This window comes from Pholis gunnellus (assembly GCF_910591455.1).
Source record: "Pholis gunnellus genome assembly, chromosome: 11".
Classification (NCBI taxonomy): domain Eukaryota; kingdom Metazoa; phylum Chordata; class Actinopteri; order Perciformes; family Pholidae; genus Pholis; species Pholis gunnellus.
In genome coordinates, this window is record NC_136538.1 from 8,102,173 (window position 1) to 8,115,426 (window position 13,254).

At 42.6% G+C, this 13,254-nt stretch overlaps 3 protein-coding genes across 3 annotated transcripts; 1 reads left to right on the forward strand and 2 right to left on the reverse strand.

Moving 5' to 3' along the window:
- Positions 1 to 129: 129 nt before the first annotated feature.
- Positions 130 to 2,331, forward strand: LOC306703532 (E3 ubiquitin/ISG15 ligase TRIM25; the record flags this gene model as incomplete). The annotated part of the gene is made up of 6 exons (XM_079169531.1): positions 130 to 726; positions 852 to 947; positions 1,057 to 1,290; positions 1,411 to 1,433; positions 1,526 to 1,659; positions 1,733 to 2,331. The coding sequence occupies 6 exons, from the start codon at positions 130 to 132 to the stop codon at positions 2,329 to 2,331; spliced, it is 1,683 nt and encodes a 560-aa protein (XP_079025657.1).
- Positions 2,332 to 4,646: 2,315 nt separating this feature from the next.
- Positions 4,647 to 8,695, reverse strand: LOC306703537 (hyaluronan-binding protein 2-like; the record flags this gene model as incomplete). Its single annotated transcript, XM_079169535.1, has 13 exons — positions 4,647 to 5,421; positions 5,523 to 5,668; positions 5,810 to 5,944; positions 6,164 to 6,306; positions 6,417 to 6,852; positions 6,943 to 7,040; positions 7,124 to 7,295; positions 7,392 to 7,502; positions 7,606 to 7,722; positions 7,832 to 7,942; positions 8,075 to 8,173; positions 8,367 to 8,445; positions 8,636 to 8,695. The coding sequence occupies 13 exons, from the start codon at positions 8,693 to 8,695 to the stop codon at positions 5,254 to 5,256; spliced, it is 1,875 nt and encodes a 624-aa protein (XP_079025661.1). The 3' UTR covers positions 4,647 to 5,253.
- Positions 8,696 to 10,219: 1,524 nt separating this feature from the next.
- LOC306702952 (putative E3 ubiquitin-protein ligase TRIML1) lies at positions 10,220 to 11,995 on the reverse strand (the record flags this gene model as incomplete). Its single annotated transcript, XM_079168720.1, has 5 exons — positions 10,220 to 11,006; positions 11,102 to 11,244; positions 11,328 to 11,374; positions 11,511 to 11,738; positions 11,885 to 11,995. Coding segments are annotated over 5 exons (1,101 nt in total), but the record flags the coding sequence as incomplete, so codon positions are not given.
- Positions 11,996 to 13,254: the final 1,259 nt, after the last annotated feature.

A 13,254-nucleotide genomic window follows, 5' to 3' on the forward strand; every position in this document is an offset into this window, starting at 1 on the left:
CTTTAGTAACCTGACACTGGGGCACATGAGTGACGTGTGCATGCCAACAGAGGCTTGTGAAACATTCATGAGGAGAAAGGCCAGGAGCACAGTGCACACTGAGCTGCCATAGCAGGTGCAAGCAGAGCTATGGGGACTGTCGTGGAAACTTTAAAGTGTCCCGTTTGCCAGGATTTCTTCACAGATCCTGTGACGCTGCCATGCGGACATGGCTTCTGTCTCACCTGTATCCAGGCTGTCTGGGAAACAGAGGGGTCTGATGAGGGGCCTTTCTTCTGTCCAGAGTGTCAGATATTCCTCCCCTCTGATCTCACGCTGGAGACAAACACCAGCCTTCAGACCAAAGTAAAGTTATTCACCACCAACAGGCCATCAGCAACAGAGCCATGGACAACAACACCAAGCAGGGCAACCACATCATCTTCAGCTATCCACTGTGACCACTGCATAGAGACACCTTCGGTGGCCATAAGGACCTGTCTGACCTGTGACGCCGCACTGTGCCAGGCTCACGCCCTGCTGCACCAGCAGAGGTCTGCTCTGAGGGAGCACACAGTTGTGGAGGTGACGGGGGATCCGCTGTCTCTGAAGTGCAGGGAGCACCGTGAGGAGCTCAAGCTCTTCTGTATGGAGGAGAGGGTCCCCGTGTGCTGTCTGTGTCTCCTGGTTGGCATGCACAAGAACCACAAAGCGCTCCAACTCCGTGAGGCCTACGCAGACTTCAAGGTGGATATTAGTAGTGTTTTATCATTGACTAGTGGGTTTTATTTTCTTGTAAATGTCGTGATTATTTCTTTATTTCTCTGTCAGGGGTTTCATGTTGAATAGGCCTGTTGTATTTCTGTACTTAGAGCATGTTAGAGACCACCATGAGCCAGCTGCTGAAGAGGAGAAGTGAAGCAGAACACGCCATCAGGGACCTGGAGTCATTGTATACACAGACAGTGGTACAGGCAATATGAAATACCTCCTTTTAACCATTCTGTTGTTTTATTTGCAGAATCCCCTCTTGTATGTATGTGTTTTTTTTTATAATGTTGTATTTTTTTTATATAGAAGTCTGCTGCAGATTTCAGGGAAAGAATCTCGGACAAGTACAGCAGGATCCGCGTAGTGCTGGATGGTGATGAGCGTCTGATGATGCAGATCATAGACGCAGAGGAGACGTACATGACAGAGTGGCTGGAGGCCCAGAGGGGCGACATGGAGGCTCAGATCAAAGAGATAGACAGCCTCAGAGCCTCCAGCAAATCACTCCTCAAAGAGAAAACTGAGCTGCGATTCCTACAGGTAGGTTACCTATTATTATGATGGTGTGTTATTGTGATCATGTGAAAGTACAAATGCAGCTAAAATGTTTTCTGCGATTGAAATACGAACAGTAACACATGACCTGTTTATTTTCAACAGCAAATCACAGCACAGAATCTTTGGTGAGTGTAGCGACGCTCTATACTTTTTCTCTACTAACTTCTATTTTGCGGTATGATTTTTGCTTTTTAATACTTTTCAGTTTTTATTGTAGCAGCCCTTTGGATTTAGCACCAATCCCGGAGGTAGAGACGGATCTGTGTGACCTAGAGAAGTTGAGAACGGTGGAGAAGCTGGTGGATGACCTCTCAGTGGCTCTGTCCCAACACTTCCCACGAATGTGGTCATGTTAGTATCCTATAATTTGCAATCTAATCGCAATCTCTGTAGTTGTGTTCTGAATGTAGATTTGTATTTGCAGGTCTAAGTTCTCCTGCTCTGGACTCCAAGTCAGCACATCCAAAACTGGAAATATCCCAGGACAGGAAACAGGTGTGCTGGAGAAGGCAGCCTGTCAGTGAAGCTCTGAGCCCTCCGCTATATGACTTCCAGTACAGCGTCCTCGCTCAGGAGAGTTTTACTACTGGCAGGCACTACTGGGAGGTCATTGTTCAGGAGAAACCTTACTGGCTAGTGGGTGTGACCACCGGGCCAGTCGATAAAGGAGATGCACCAAGTCAGAGCTCCTCCAGCCTGGGTGTGAACAATACATCCTGGTGCATCTACCATGGAGATGGACAGTACCTGGCATGCCATGACACCCAGGAGAAGCAGCTGTCAGTGGGGAAGAGAGTCAGAAAGCTGGGCATACTGGCAAATCTCCAGAAGGGGGAGCTGTCATTCTACGACGCTGACGCCATGACCCTGCTCCACTCTTTCTGTGTGCAGTGCACAGAGCCTCTCTACCCCATGTTAAACCCATGCATCGATGTGAATGGACTAAACACGCAGCCGCTCACCATGTTCTGGATTAAGGACCCCTGGGATTGCCATGTAAACACAGAAGGGGCCAAAGAGTGAATTTGGAGGGAAACCCTAATTGTGTTGTGAACAAAGATTGAAGACTCAATGATGACGCTCTGTATTTTAACGCGTTTCAATGTTTATTCCATTTTAGCTCACATTAAGTTACATTGAATGTCAGACGTGCTGTAGTTCCCCTGGCTGGATCTGGTAAAAGTGAAACTAGTGCTGCAGTAATGACTCTAGTCGTCTCATTACACAGATGACACGATCATTACGCACAGACAAGAAACACTGAAATTCATAAATCAATTCACTGTAACTGAAATTCAAAAACACCATTAGGTCAACACACAAGAAACAACAACTGAACATTTATATTACAGGGCTGTTGTTGTATTTCACATCACATTAGCCTCTTTCTGGACACTCGTATACTAGAGTAACAGTCCAACATTTTTGGAAATGAACCACATGAAGCAGAAACATACACATGACATGGCTTGATACTAGTAATATACATGATCATAACAAGACAGAAAAACACTTTTAGAAATGTTTGTGATCCAGATTTTTGACATATTTTTGTTATTTGAATAGAAAAACAAAGATAAAAGTGTTTGTTTGTGACCATTCACCTCTCCACCAAGTTCATTGAACGTCATAAAGAAAGCCCCGTTAGTTCGCTGTATCTGTGGTGCTGCACTGACTGTGATTGATGCTCATCGCTCCTCTCCTGCAGGTGGAGGCGCTGTAGGACAAACGAATACAATTTCTGAATGTTTTCACGGGAACTAGAATATAAAGAAGCAGTGATGAAGCTGCTGTAACATGTAAACATGCTGTTGTTGTTGTATCAGCTGTTTGTAAAAAAGACTGTGTCCCGCTATGTTACTCAGGCTGCACTACAGCGTCTATTCACAGGCGCGATCCCACTACTGAGCGGCACGGGGGCTTTGACCTGCTCCGTCTCCGACCTGGGTCGGTGCACCCCTCCTTAGACGACCTGGTGGTCCCGGGCTCCCCCAGGAGTACCATACCGATACCGAACTTAGTGCAGACACCCGATCTTCATAGTCCGCTGCAGCTCAGAGCTCCTGAGCTCAAACGATCCTCCAGCCTCAGCCTCCCGGTAACTTGGATTACAGGCGCGCGCTACCGCACCCGGCGAGGGAGCTATTTGTTCGGGGAGGTTTGGGTTTTTTCAAACGTGACGTCATCAGGGTGTACGATCAAGCGGCATCTAGTGATGAAAAAAAAACCTGCAGCTGCAACGTTGAAGGCTGATAAGCATTTTTACAATTTTCACAAAACTCCCTCACTAATAAAACCGTATTCTCTTAATTACTGAGCAAAAACACCATTTATTGCTCTGGTTTATGCTGTTAGATGCTTGTGTAAACAAGCAGATGCACTTATGACTTCTGGTGACTAGTAGTTCTCTTGAATACCTATGTTGAATACACTTGTACATTACATACATTGTAAGTCGCTTTGGATAAAAGCGTCTGCTAAATGACTGTAATGTAATGTAATGTTTATTCTTCACATAACTTCACATCTTATATAGGTTAGTTAGACCTCTTCTGACACTTAAACAATAAAACTGAAAAGTGTCTGGTTTTGGGACTACTTTAGTCTCCAAAATGTCTATGACAAAGGTGCAACATGACACTTAAATGTAGGTGTGATGAGGTTTAAAAAAGCCCTTTAACCTTTTCTGGATTCTAGACTTCTTAAATTGTTGTTATTTATGAACCTCTGGTTTATTTAGTAAAGTCTGGTTCAACCACACAGCTACTTTCATTTTTTTGTCTAATTAGGCCTCTTGTCTGGACTTTGTAGATGTGTATACACTGACTGAGTTCTCTTTACACCTTCTGACTCTCCTGTGTTGTTACTTCTGTTAAGGTGGTATACAATTCACGACTTTATAATATATTAGCCCTCGTATTATTGTGCTGAAAATGCCCCCGCTTGTTTATTAAAACTCACAAATTAAATGATTATTTTGAATTAGTAATATTTAATTTTGGCTTGTCAGAGACATCAGAAATAAGAAATATTTGATCAATTTTATATAAACTATATTTAACAACTATTTAATAATCAATTAATCGTTTCTATGTTACATTTTCAGTGTCATGTACAGTAAATATTTCATCAAGTGGTATCGGGTGAAACCTCCAACAACACTTTTGTTCTGTGGTGAAGTCTATTCGGTCAGCAGCTTAGTAGCTCTCATGTTTCACTTGATGTAGTTCAGGAAGCAAATGACCCGTGCGTAAACCACTGCACTGGCTCGTCCTTTGTACAACCGTCCCTTCAGCTCCCCAGACTATATGGAGGACGTGCGTGCCTTTAATCTCACATGTCAGTGGCCCTACAGAGTTGTAGGAGGACAGGCAGCTAATACATTTGTAAATAAACAGTCCAACACTATGACTCTCCTTATCCTGATCAGGGGGGCGACCATGAGCTCTGCTACCCTTGGGCCCCGGGTGAGGACACACAGGGAAGACATGAGGCACAGAACAGCACAAAGAGACACCCAAGATTGAAGTAAACAGCCATTTGAAGCATTTATTAGCATGGTCTAAATATACCGTCAATACATTCACTTTTCATGCTGTGTCATCACTGATGCACTCAACTTAATCCATCCAAGGAATGATGAAATATCTGCCACTGAGACATACTGTGCTTGATTGATAATATAATATGACACGTTTCCCCTCAAAGGGCTCAGGGCAGTCTCATTTCAAATATATGTAATTTCCACACACTCCTAATTTTTAGTATACTAAACTAAAATAACAATGCAGATTTTATTATTTAAGAAGGTTGTATTAAGTAGCATTGGGTTTTGATAAATGATGTTGTAGACCTGAAAAGCAAAATAGCAGGAACTGCACAAAACCCAAAAGCTTAATCATGATGAGTAAGACTCGCTCCACCGGCATGGTGCTGCCAAGCTGCTTATGAAGATGCTGCTTGAGTCTTTGAATTGATCCAGTCCAGGTAGTTAGTGACCCGTGTGTAGACCCCGGGCTTGTTCTTCCTTCCACATTTGTCCCCCCAACTCACCAGACCATAAATAACTTTGGCATTGTTCTGGTCACAAGTCAGTGGTCCTCCAGAGTCCCCCTGAAACAAGAGCACACAGCTCACCAGATAGCAAATGCTCACAATCTACTGTAAGACATGCAGGTATTTTGAATGATAGCGTGCACAGTTCCTCTACTAACCTGGCAGGAATCCACCCCTCCCATTAGGTGGCCAGCACAGAACATAGTATTATCCAGGACTCTGCCATAAATGTTGGGTTCAGAGCATTTTTCCTGGCTGATCAGCATCACATTGGCCTCCAGCAGGTGGTTGGAACCATACTGAGCTGCAGAGAAAAGGTGGAAAAAAATAAACGACAAAAAAAACCAAACATTTTACATTGAAGTGCCTCTAAGTCAAACCAAAAGATCTGAACAAAAATGAAAGATGACTTATTTTGTGGGTGAATATGCAAATGTGGCCTTACAGTCCTCAGTGGCACCCCATCCAGAAATTGTACAATCCATCCCATCAGGCAGTTGGGCATCAGGCAGACAGGCTGTCTTCACAAACTGGGTCTCTTTGGCACAAACTCCATCAGTGGCTTTCAGCCTCAACAAGGCTTTGGGAATGCAGTTTGGATAAAAGTTATTTTTAGAATTGATTTCATGGACTATGAATACTGTACATCTCTTCTTCTTCTTCTTCTTCTTATCAATACAAATGGTGCTATTTGACTCTCACATACCATCCTTTTAACTAAAAAGGTTCAAAAGGATTCTAATATTGTCGGTAATATCATTGCTTATTTCATATTAAACGAGAGAGTCACATGGATCACCTATGTCGTTGTAAACAGCTGCAGGAGTCTCTCTGTAGTTTTCATGTACAATAACCTCTTCAACTTGTATGACTTGCTCTGTGGGTTCCTCTAAATCCAGTGACAGACCTCCCAAAACCACCTGCATGTCCTTCATTTGTTCACTGTGCAAACAACACAGCATTCCATTAATATTAACACAACATGTGAAAGCTATTCTATAATCAGCCAATGTTTTATGTATTGTTATTTTTAGATACCTAGGAGTGCTTACCTGCAGTGTCCAGCTGTCAGCACCCAGCAGCTCTCGATGAGAACGCCTCCACACGTGTGTCTGAACGGTTGGTTGGAGTTCTTCGGTCTCACTTGCAGGGACACCTGCCATGGCGCAGTCCCGGGAGGGACCTTCAGACCCCCAAAAATTCGGGCAACATTCTTTTTTGGCTGAGGCTGCCCACAGGTGGCAAACTGTTGCGGTGGAACGGTGGGAGTGGGAGGAACGTCAGTGGGTGTGGGAGAAGGTTGTGGAGCCTGGGTGGGCGTCCCAGCCGTAGAGGGTTCGGAAGCTGTCGGTTTGGAAAATGTCGGTTCGGAAGCTGTCGGTTCGGAAGCTGTCGGTTTGGGGGTCACTGTGGGTTCAGGTGTTGTAGGACGGGACGTGGGAGCAGTGGGATTAGCGTCTGTAGGGACAATTTCCGTTGGCACCACACCTGAAAACACATGCACAAAAAGATAACTGAAGATAACAACAATTTTTGTTGACTCATCATCGTAAAGTTGCCTGATGCTGTGCAGCTGACCTGTTGGTTGAAGACACTCTGTGACGTCACAGTAGTCCCACGACAACCTGCGGCCTCGTCTGAAGAAACACCAGGGCATCTCGTCTCCGTCTGGGTTTCTGTGTCATAGAAAATGTGTGAGTGAGCGTCCTCTTGTAGGTGTCCGCTGCTACTTGAATGCACTTGTTTATTTTCTCCTGACCTGCAGAAGTTGTGAGGGCCGAGTCCATCACTGTCCTCGAAGGAGTTGAAGGGATCAGCTCCGTTCTCCAGGATGAAGTGAGAGTTCCAGTAGAGGCATTCATTGCCGTCATCCGTTTCACTGACATTGCCGCGGTACGACTCTCCGTCACCCACATAGCAGTCATTCGGGCCTAAGAAATGTACCTCACTCAGTCAGTATATGCGTTATGATGATGCATATGTTGGACTGGGAAAAGGAAAACAATAATGCAGGGAGTAGAATTTACCAACATGGCAGAAACGTCCTCTGAACCCCGTAGGGCACAGGCAGTCAAAGTCAGTGCCATCCTTGATGCATTGTCCACCATTCCTACATGGATTGGGCTCACACAGTGACACTTTGGAGAAAAACAGTTGACAGTGAAAGCTTGCTTTCGGGATCTGTAGAAACTTATGGAAAAGAGGAATTCTGTGTTAATCGGACAAAGAATTACTCCTTACGGCGTGTGCAGCGTGGAGGCTGGAAGGGTTCCTTGCATTTGCACTCATAGAACGGGGGAGTGGAAGTCAGCACACATTCACCACGCCCGCATCGACCTCTTTTACAACGTTTGGGACCTGAGATGTGAGCACGATAGTTTTAATTCATTTTTGCTATATGTATATTGCGCATATATGACCGGTCTGACAACAACAACAACAACAAAAAATGTTTGTTTCTTCAAACCTCTCTGGCATTTCCTTCCCTTGAAAGGTTTGGGGCAATCGCATTTGAACTTCCTCTTGCCTTTCGGCTCACACACTCCATCGTTGAGGCAAGGGTTTGGGTCGCATTGGCCTAAGAAATGAAAAGAGTGAAGAGGGGAACGTGAGCTTTAGATTAGAGCTTTCTAATAGAATGAGGTGACAACAGGTGACATTACACAGATATTTATAAAGAGTTTGACAAAGTGTTAACTAACTCTCTCACCATCTGGCTCTTGAAGTTCCAAAACCCAGTCTGCATTATTATGGTCATCGTCATCATCATCATCATCCCCAGCTCCCTCCACGATCTCAAAGAACAAGTCTGAAATCATAATCATTTCCTTAATAATATTTATATGTATATATATATATATATATATATATATATATATATATATGTGTATATATATTGTTGTCTATATTGTTGTCTTCCTCTTGCTCTACCATATAAAACTAAATATAAAATATTGCTCCATATATGAAACATTATAAAAGGAATAAAAAGAAGCACTTACCTTTCAATATGTCCTCAACCTTTTCTTTCTTTTTGCCGTGTCCCTGACCCTCATGGTGTTTGTGCTTTTTGCGTTTTAGCTGAATACAAATTTGATGGCACCACATAAGAGTCATAATAATAAAAGAGAATGTGCAGTTGCACATGTAGTAAATTCACAACAAGCTCGACTGAATTTTAATCACAGCGAAATGCCTTAAAAAAACATTGTAAATAAGAGCCAATACATTTGCTTATTGCTGCACAATAATAAAGACAGTGAATACATACTTCAGCAGGTGCGATGAGCGCCGCCAAGAAGAGGCAAAAGAAGAGGAGCTTTAGGTTCATGATGGCAGTGGATCAGAGGACATCCAGGAGAGTGCACAGTCTGGTAGATCACTCACCCTTTTTAAAACATTTGTGTAGGTGCACTAACCTTTGGCAGGCTTTGCTGCTATACCGTCCCTGTTGTTGACTCACAATTATTGATTTTAACAGTGCTCTTGGATTTTTTTTCTTAGTTAAGAATAGCTCATGTTAGGGAACACTTTAAATGGACAAATATATGCTGCAAAAAAATCAAGATTACTGTCTCTTCCACCCTTGAAACAGTTTTTATATTGAAATTCATTTGAATGAGTTTTGATTTAATTGGAAAAAGCGTTGTACTCAAATGCAACACAACGGCTCAGAGGGCATATTTGCAAAGCCAATTGTTTGTCTGAATACAGACTTTGGATCCAAATACACAAGGTGCATTTCATGATAAAGTACTGTGTGCTCTTTTAGATCTCTTTATACATTTACAAAATCAGTCAAATGTAATACTAGTATGCTCAATCAAATAAACAATAGCAGTACTTCAATAACAGTATCAGTAACTGTTACTTTCAAGTAAAACTGAAACCTTTTTTTAAACAAGATTTTGTCTTTTTTTCTGTCAATTTGTAAACTCAATATGCACCAAACATGGACCCTTTTTCTTAGTTTAATGAACTTAACGACGGGCTTGTAATATTTCTGTAAATTCATCTGAAAGTTCATTACACAAATGCAGCACTGATAGAAGTGTTGTAGTTGTAGTGTTCCCCTTTAACACGATTTCTTCTGAGAACTATCTTCCCACTAGACATTTTCATCATATTGTGCCTCTATGTCACCTGAAATGCATTCCATCATTTCAAAGAGGAGCTATTCAATTTTAGAAAGTGGGAAACACAAAAGTATTTGTAAAATTAGATTTTTAACATTTATAACGTATTATTATCAAATACAAAGGAGAAACACCAGCCAGCCAGATATTTCACAAGCTGACAGATTCACTAATACAGACTAAAATATCTCAAACAGGATTGCCATAAAACTTTGTACAGACATTCATGGTCCCCAGAAGATTAATCCTCCTGACTTTGGTGATCCCTTGGCTTTTCTTGTAGAGCTACCATGAAGATGACAGATTTGACTTTCATAGAAATATATGAAATTTTGTACAAATGTCCACAGTGTCCAAAGGATGAATTTTGATGTCTTTGGTGTTATGACATTTCCTCTACTGTCTGACTTGCACATACATTCATGGTCCCCATAGGATGAATCCTACTTTTATTGTGGCAACACCATGTGTTTGTCATTTGTGGGTTTAAGTAAAAATGTTTCAGCAGCTATTGGATGGCTTGCCATGAAATTTGGAACAGACATCCATATCCGGTCAGGATACATTTCAACAACTTTGCTGCTCTGCTGACTTCTTGTAGCACCATCATCAGATCAGACATTTAATTTCTCCTGTAGACTTTTTATTCATGACCGAATTCCTGGATAACAAATTGTATCAGCTCTAGCTGTACTAATTCGCAATTGTTAGCATGCTAAACTATGATTACCATTGTACCTGCTAAACATTAGCATGTTAGCGTGACTGTGAACATTCTGATGTTAGCGTTTAGCTCAAAACGTTGTGTGTTAAGCCTCACAGGGGCTGCTAGCATAGCTGTAGATTCTTAGTGTTTAATTATAAACCTTTACAATTGGTGCATTATTAGAAAATGGTGCTTTAGCAAGGAATTACTTTTCTGTGGAGCCACTAATCAGAGATCACTGGAAGGAGACGGAGCATTACAGATCACGACAGGCTCAGCATTGGTGCCATTGTGGTCATGGCCAGGACACAGGGCCAGGTGGAGGCAGTCTGAGAAGGTTCCAGCACAGAAGGAGAATAATGGCGTCATGTTGTCTGCCTCAAAAAACGTCACCAACCCTGCAGGGAAACTACACAACACACCAATCCGACAGAAGCTTTGTGTTAACGGCAGCTGATGGGGCACACCTCCGTGCCAGGCTGTATACTCCCCATCAAAGAACTCCACACACCAGGACTCGTCCCCCCGGCCCAGCCAGCAGTCCTCAGTGGTGCCCTTGCGGGGAATGTTTGGATAGGTGATGCCCAGCTCCCAGTAAGTCTTCCCAGTCACATCAATCTCCCAGTAATGGCGACCAAAGCTGAATCCTTGCAAGCTGATGACATTGAGGGTGGTGTCAAAGCGCCCAGGGAGGTCAGGAAGTTGCTGCCAGGTGTCTGTGTAGGTGGCACTGTCACCTCGGGGGGAGATGATCAGCTTTGGGTGGGCCGTGTCTGGGTCCAGACTCACCTCGCTGGAATCTGGAGACACATATATAACAACCTTAATACGGGAAGTTAATAAAAAGAGATCAAGTTGTGATTATGAACACTATAGAGATAATGTGTGAACTGACAACTCTTGGTGAGTTTCTTGATTATAGGGGTCTGTGAGCTGATAAGCAGAAGCATGTTGTTGGTGAGGCCGAGGATCTGGTCAGCTTTAACTTCGTCCAGGCTCACACTGGTCGGGTCTGTCCTGTTCAGCAGGTCCATCACTCTGGAGGAGGCAGACCATAGTGAGAAACATCATCTGCATGCTGCTCCACCTGTATTATTGTCAATGTTGATTTGATTCCATACCTGTCCACTGTCTCCATGTCTTGCTGCTCAGGGTATGAAAAGAAAGACTGAAGAAAAGCAGAAAAGCTAGATAAAAGGAACTTTGAAAGCATAATGTAACATCTTTAGTTCCCATACACAAATGAGAAGATAAATATGAAATTTGAAATCATATTTGGTCCACCAGACTTTAAGTTGAATCACCATTGTGTTTGTTTCAGTCTGCTCCATTGCCACAGTGAGTCTGGCCAGATCCTGCTCTATCTCCTGGATCAGAGAAAAGTTATTTTCCATCAGCCCATCCAGGGCAGAGACAGCAGCCCGCTCCTCCATCTCCAGGTGGGACAGGGTCATCCTCAGGTCCTCGTCCAGCATGGCCTGGATCTCCCGATATTTTCGTATGATGCTCTCCCTTATCACTGAGGACTTTTTCTGAGTCCGGCATAAGCAGCTATCAGTTTATTATGCTGCCTGATCATAGATGTAATCTCATTTTCAAATGTAATATCACAATAACAGACAGAAAGATTGCATATTGTGGCATCATTTCAACACAGACTAATCTGAAAACAACTTACTGCGATTTCTGATTGTCGTGCGGCCAGTTTTTTCAGTCTGTATTTCACGGCTTCCCTTTGCCTCTTAAGACACGCTTGGTGCTTTTCTAATGTCTCCTGTAGAGAGAGTTGCACACATATTCAGCACAGCTCACATCAACTGCAGTCAGACAGATTCTTTGTGGTGAAGTGCAGCTGCAGAAGCAGTTCATTGTGAGACTTGATGTAGACAGCAACAAAGCAGAGATTGACTGACAGGAGTATGTTTACCGTAACAACCACCGAGTCTTCAGTCTTTCTCTTCAAACTGTTTTGGAAAAGGCATGTTGCTGCCACCTAATCAAGCTGATATTTATATCTGTTGTGAGTTTGTCAGTGCTGCCTTCTCCAGGAGGAGAATTATGACCATTGTGTCCACAATCGCTCACATCTGTCCCACAATAATTCCCCCTGTGACTGAATGAGGCCACACTGCAGCTCTCGCAAGCATTCACTGTACAAGTGATGTATTTTTGACGTGGACCTAGCATTTGAAGACTGGGTATTTTTGTGCATTTTGTACTACAGTACATATTGCTTTATGTGTTATACCACCAAAGACATTTTCCAAAAACACACCATTGTTTTCTACATTGTTTAAGCCCCCCTCCACCCAAAAATACATTTTGTTTAATGTTACCACTTGTATGTGCTTCGCTGTACAGAAGGATGTATGAGCACAGTTAAACACTAGATGGCTGTTTTCTCCATGATTACCTTAAATCTTAGTTTCAGATGCTTATGTTGATGATATTATGCAGGCTTTTATGACATTATAGTTTGGAGGAGAACATACAGTTAGAATGATCTTTTCAGTGAAGGACATATCATCTGTCAGTAGTTTAAAATGAGCAATACTTGCATAGTCATAGATTCTGTCATTTAGGTGCACGGTAGAAGGAGCAGATGCAATTTTAAGAAATGGTAACAGATTTATTGAAGTTATTTTTATTATTTGAGTATTTTATCTTCAAATGAGTCTGGGGGGGACTTTAACTGTATTTCTATGCCCTCCAGGGAGCCACTATTCAGTTCATTTCAGGATGTAAAAATGCTTGAGGTAAGTTATTCATTAAATTAAACTTTCTAAACATTTTATGTTCTATCATTGTGGGGTGATATCAAGCTTTACCTTAGAAAGTCTTTAGAGTAGTGTTTTACAGTAATGTTCCGGTGAGAGACTCTGACTTTGGATATTCATTAACAGCTCTGCAGCACACTGAGTTGCCACATCGTTAGAAACACAAACCCAGAGACAAACATTAGGAAAACATGGATATCATACACAGGACCACATTCATTTGGTAGTTTTCTTGCATCAAAGAGGTTGATGCAGCTGCCAATTTCCTTCA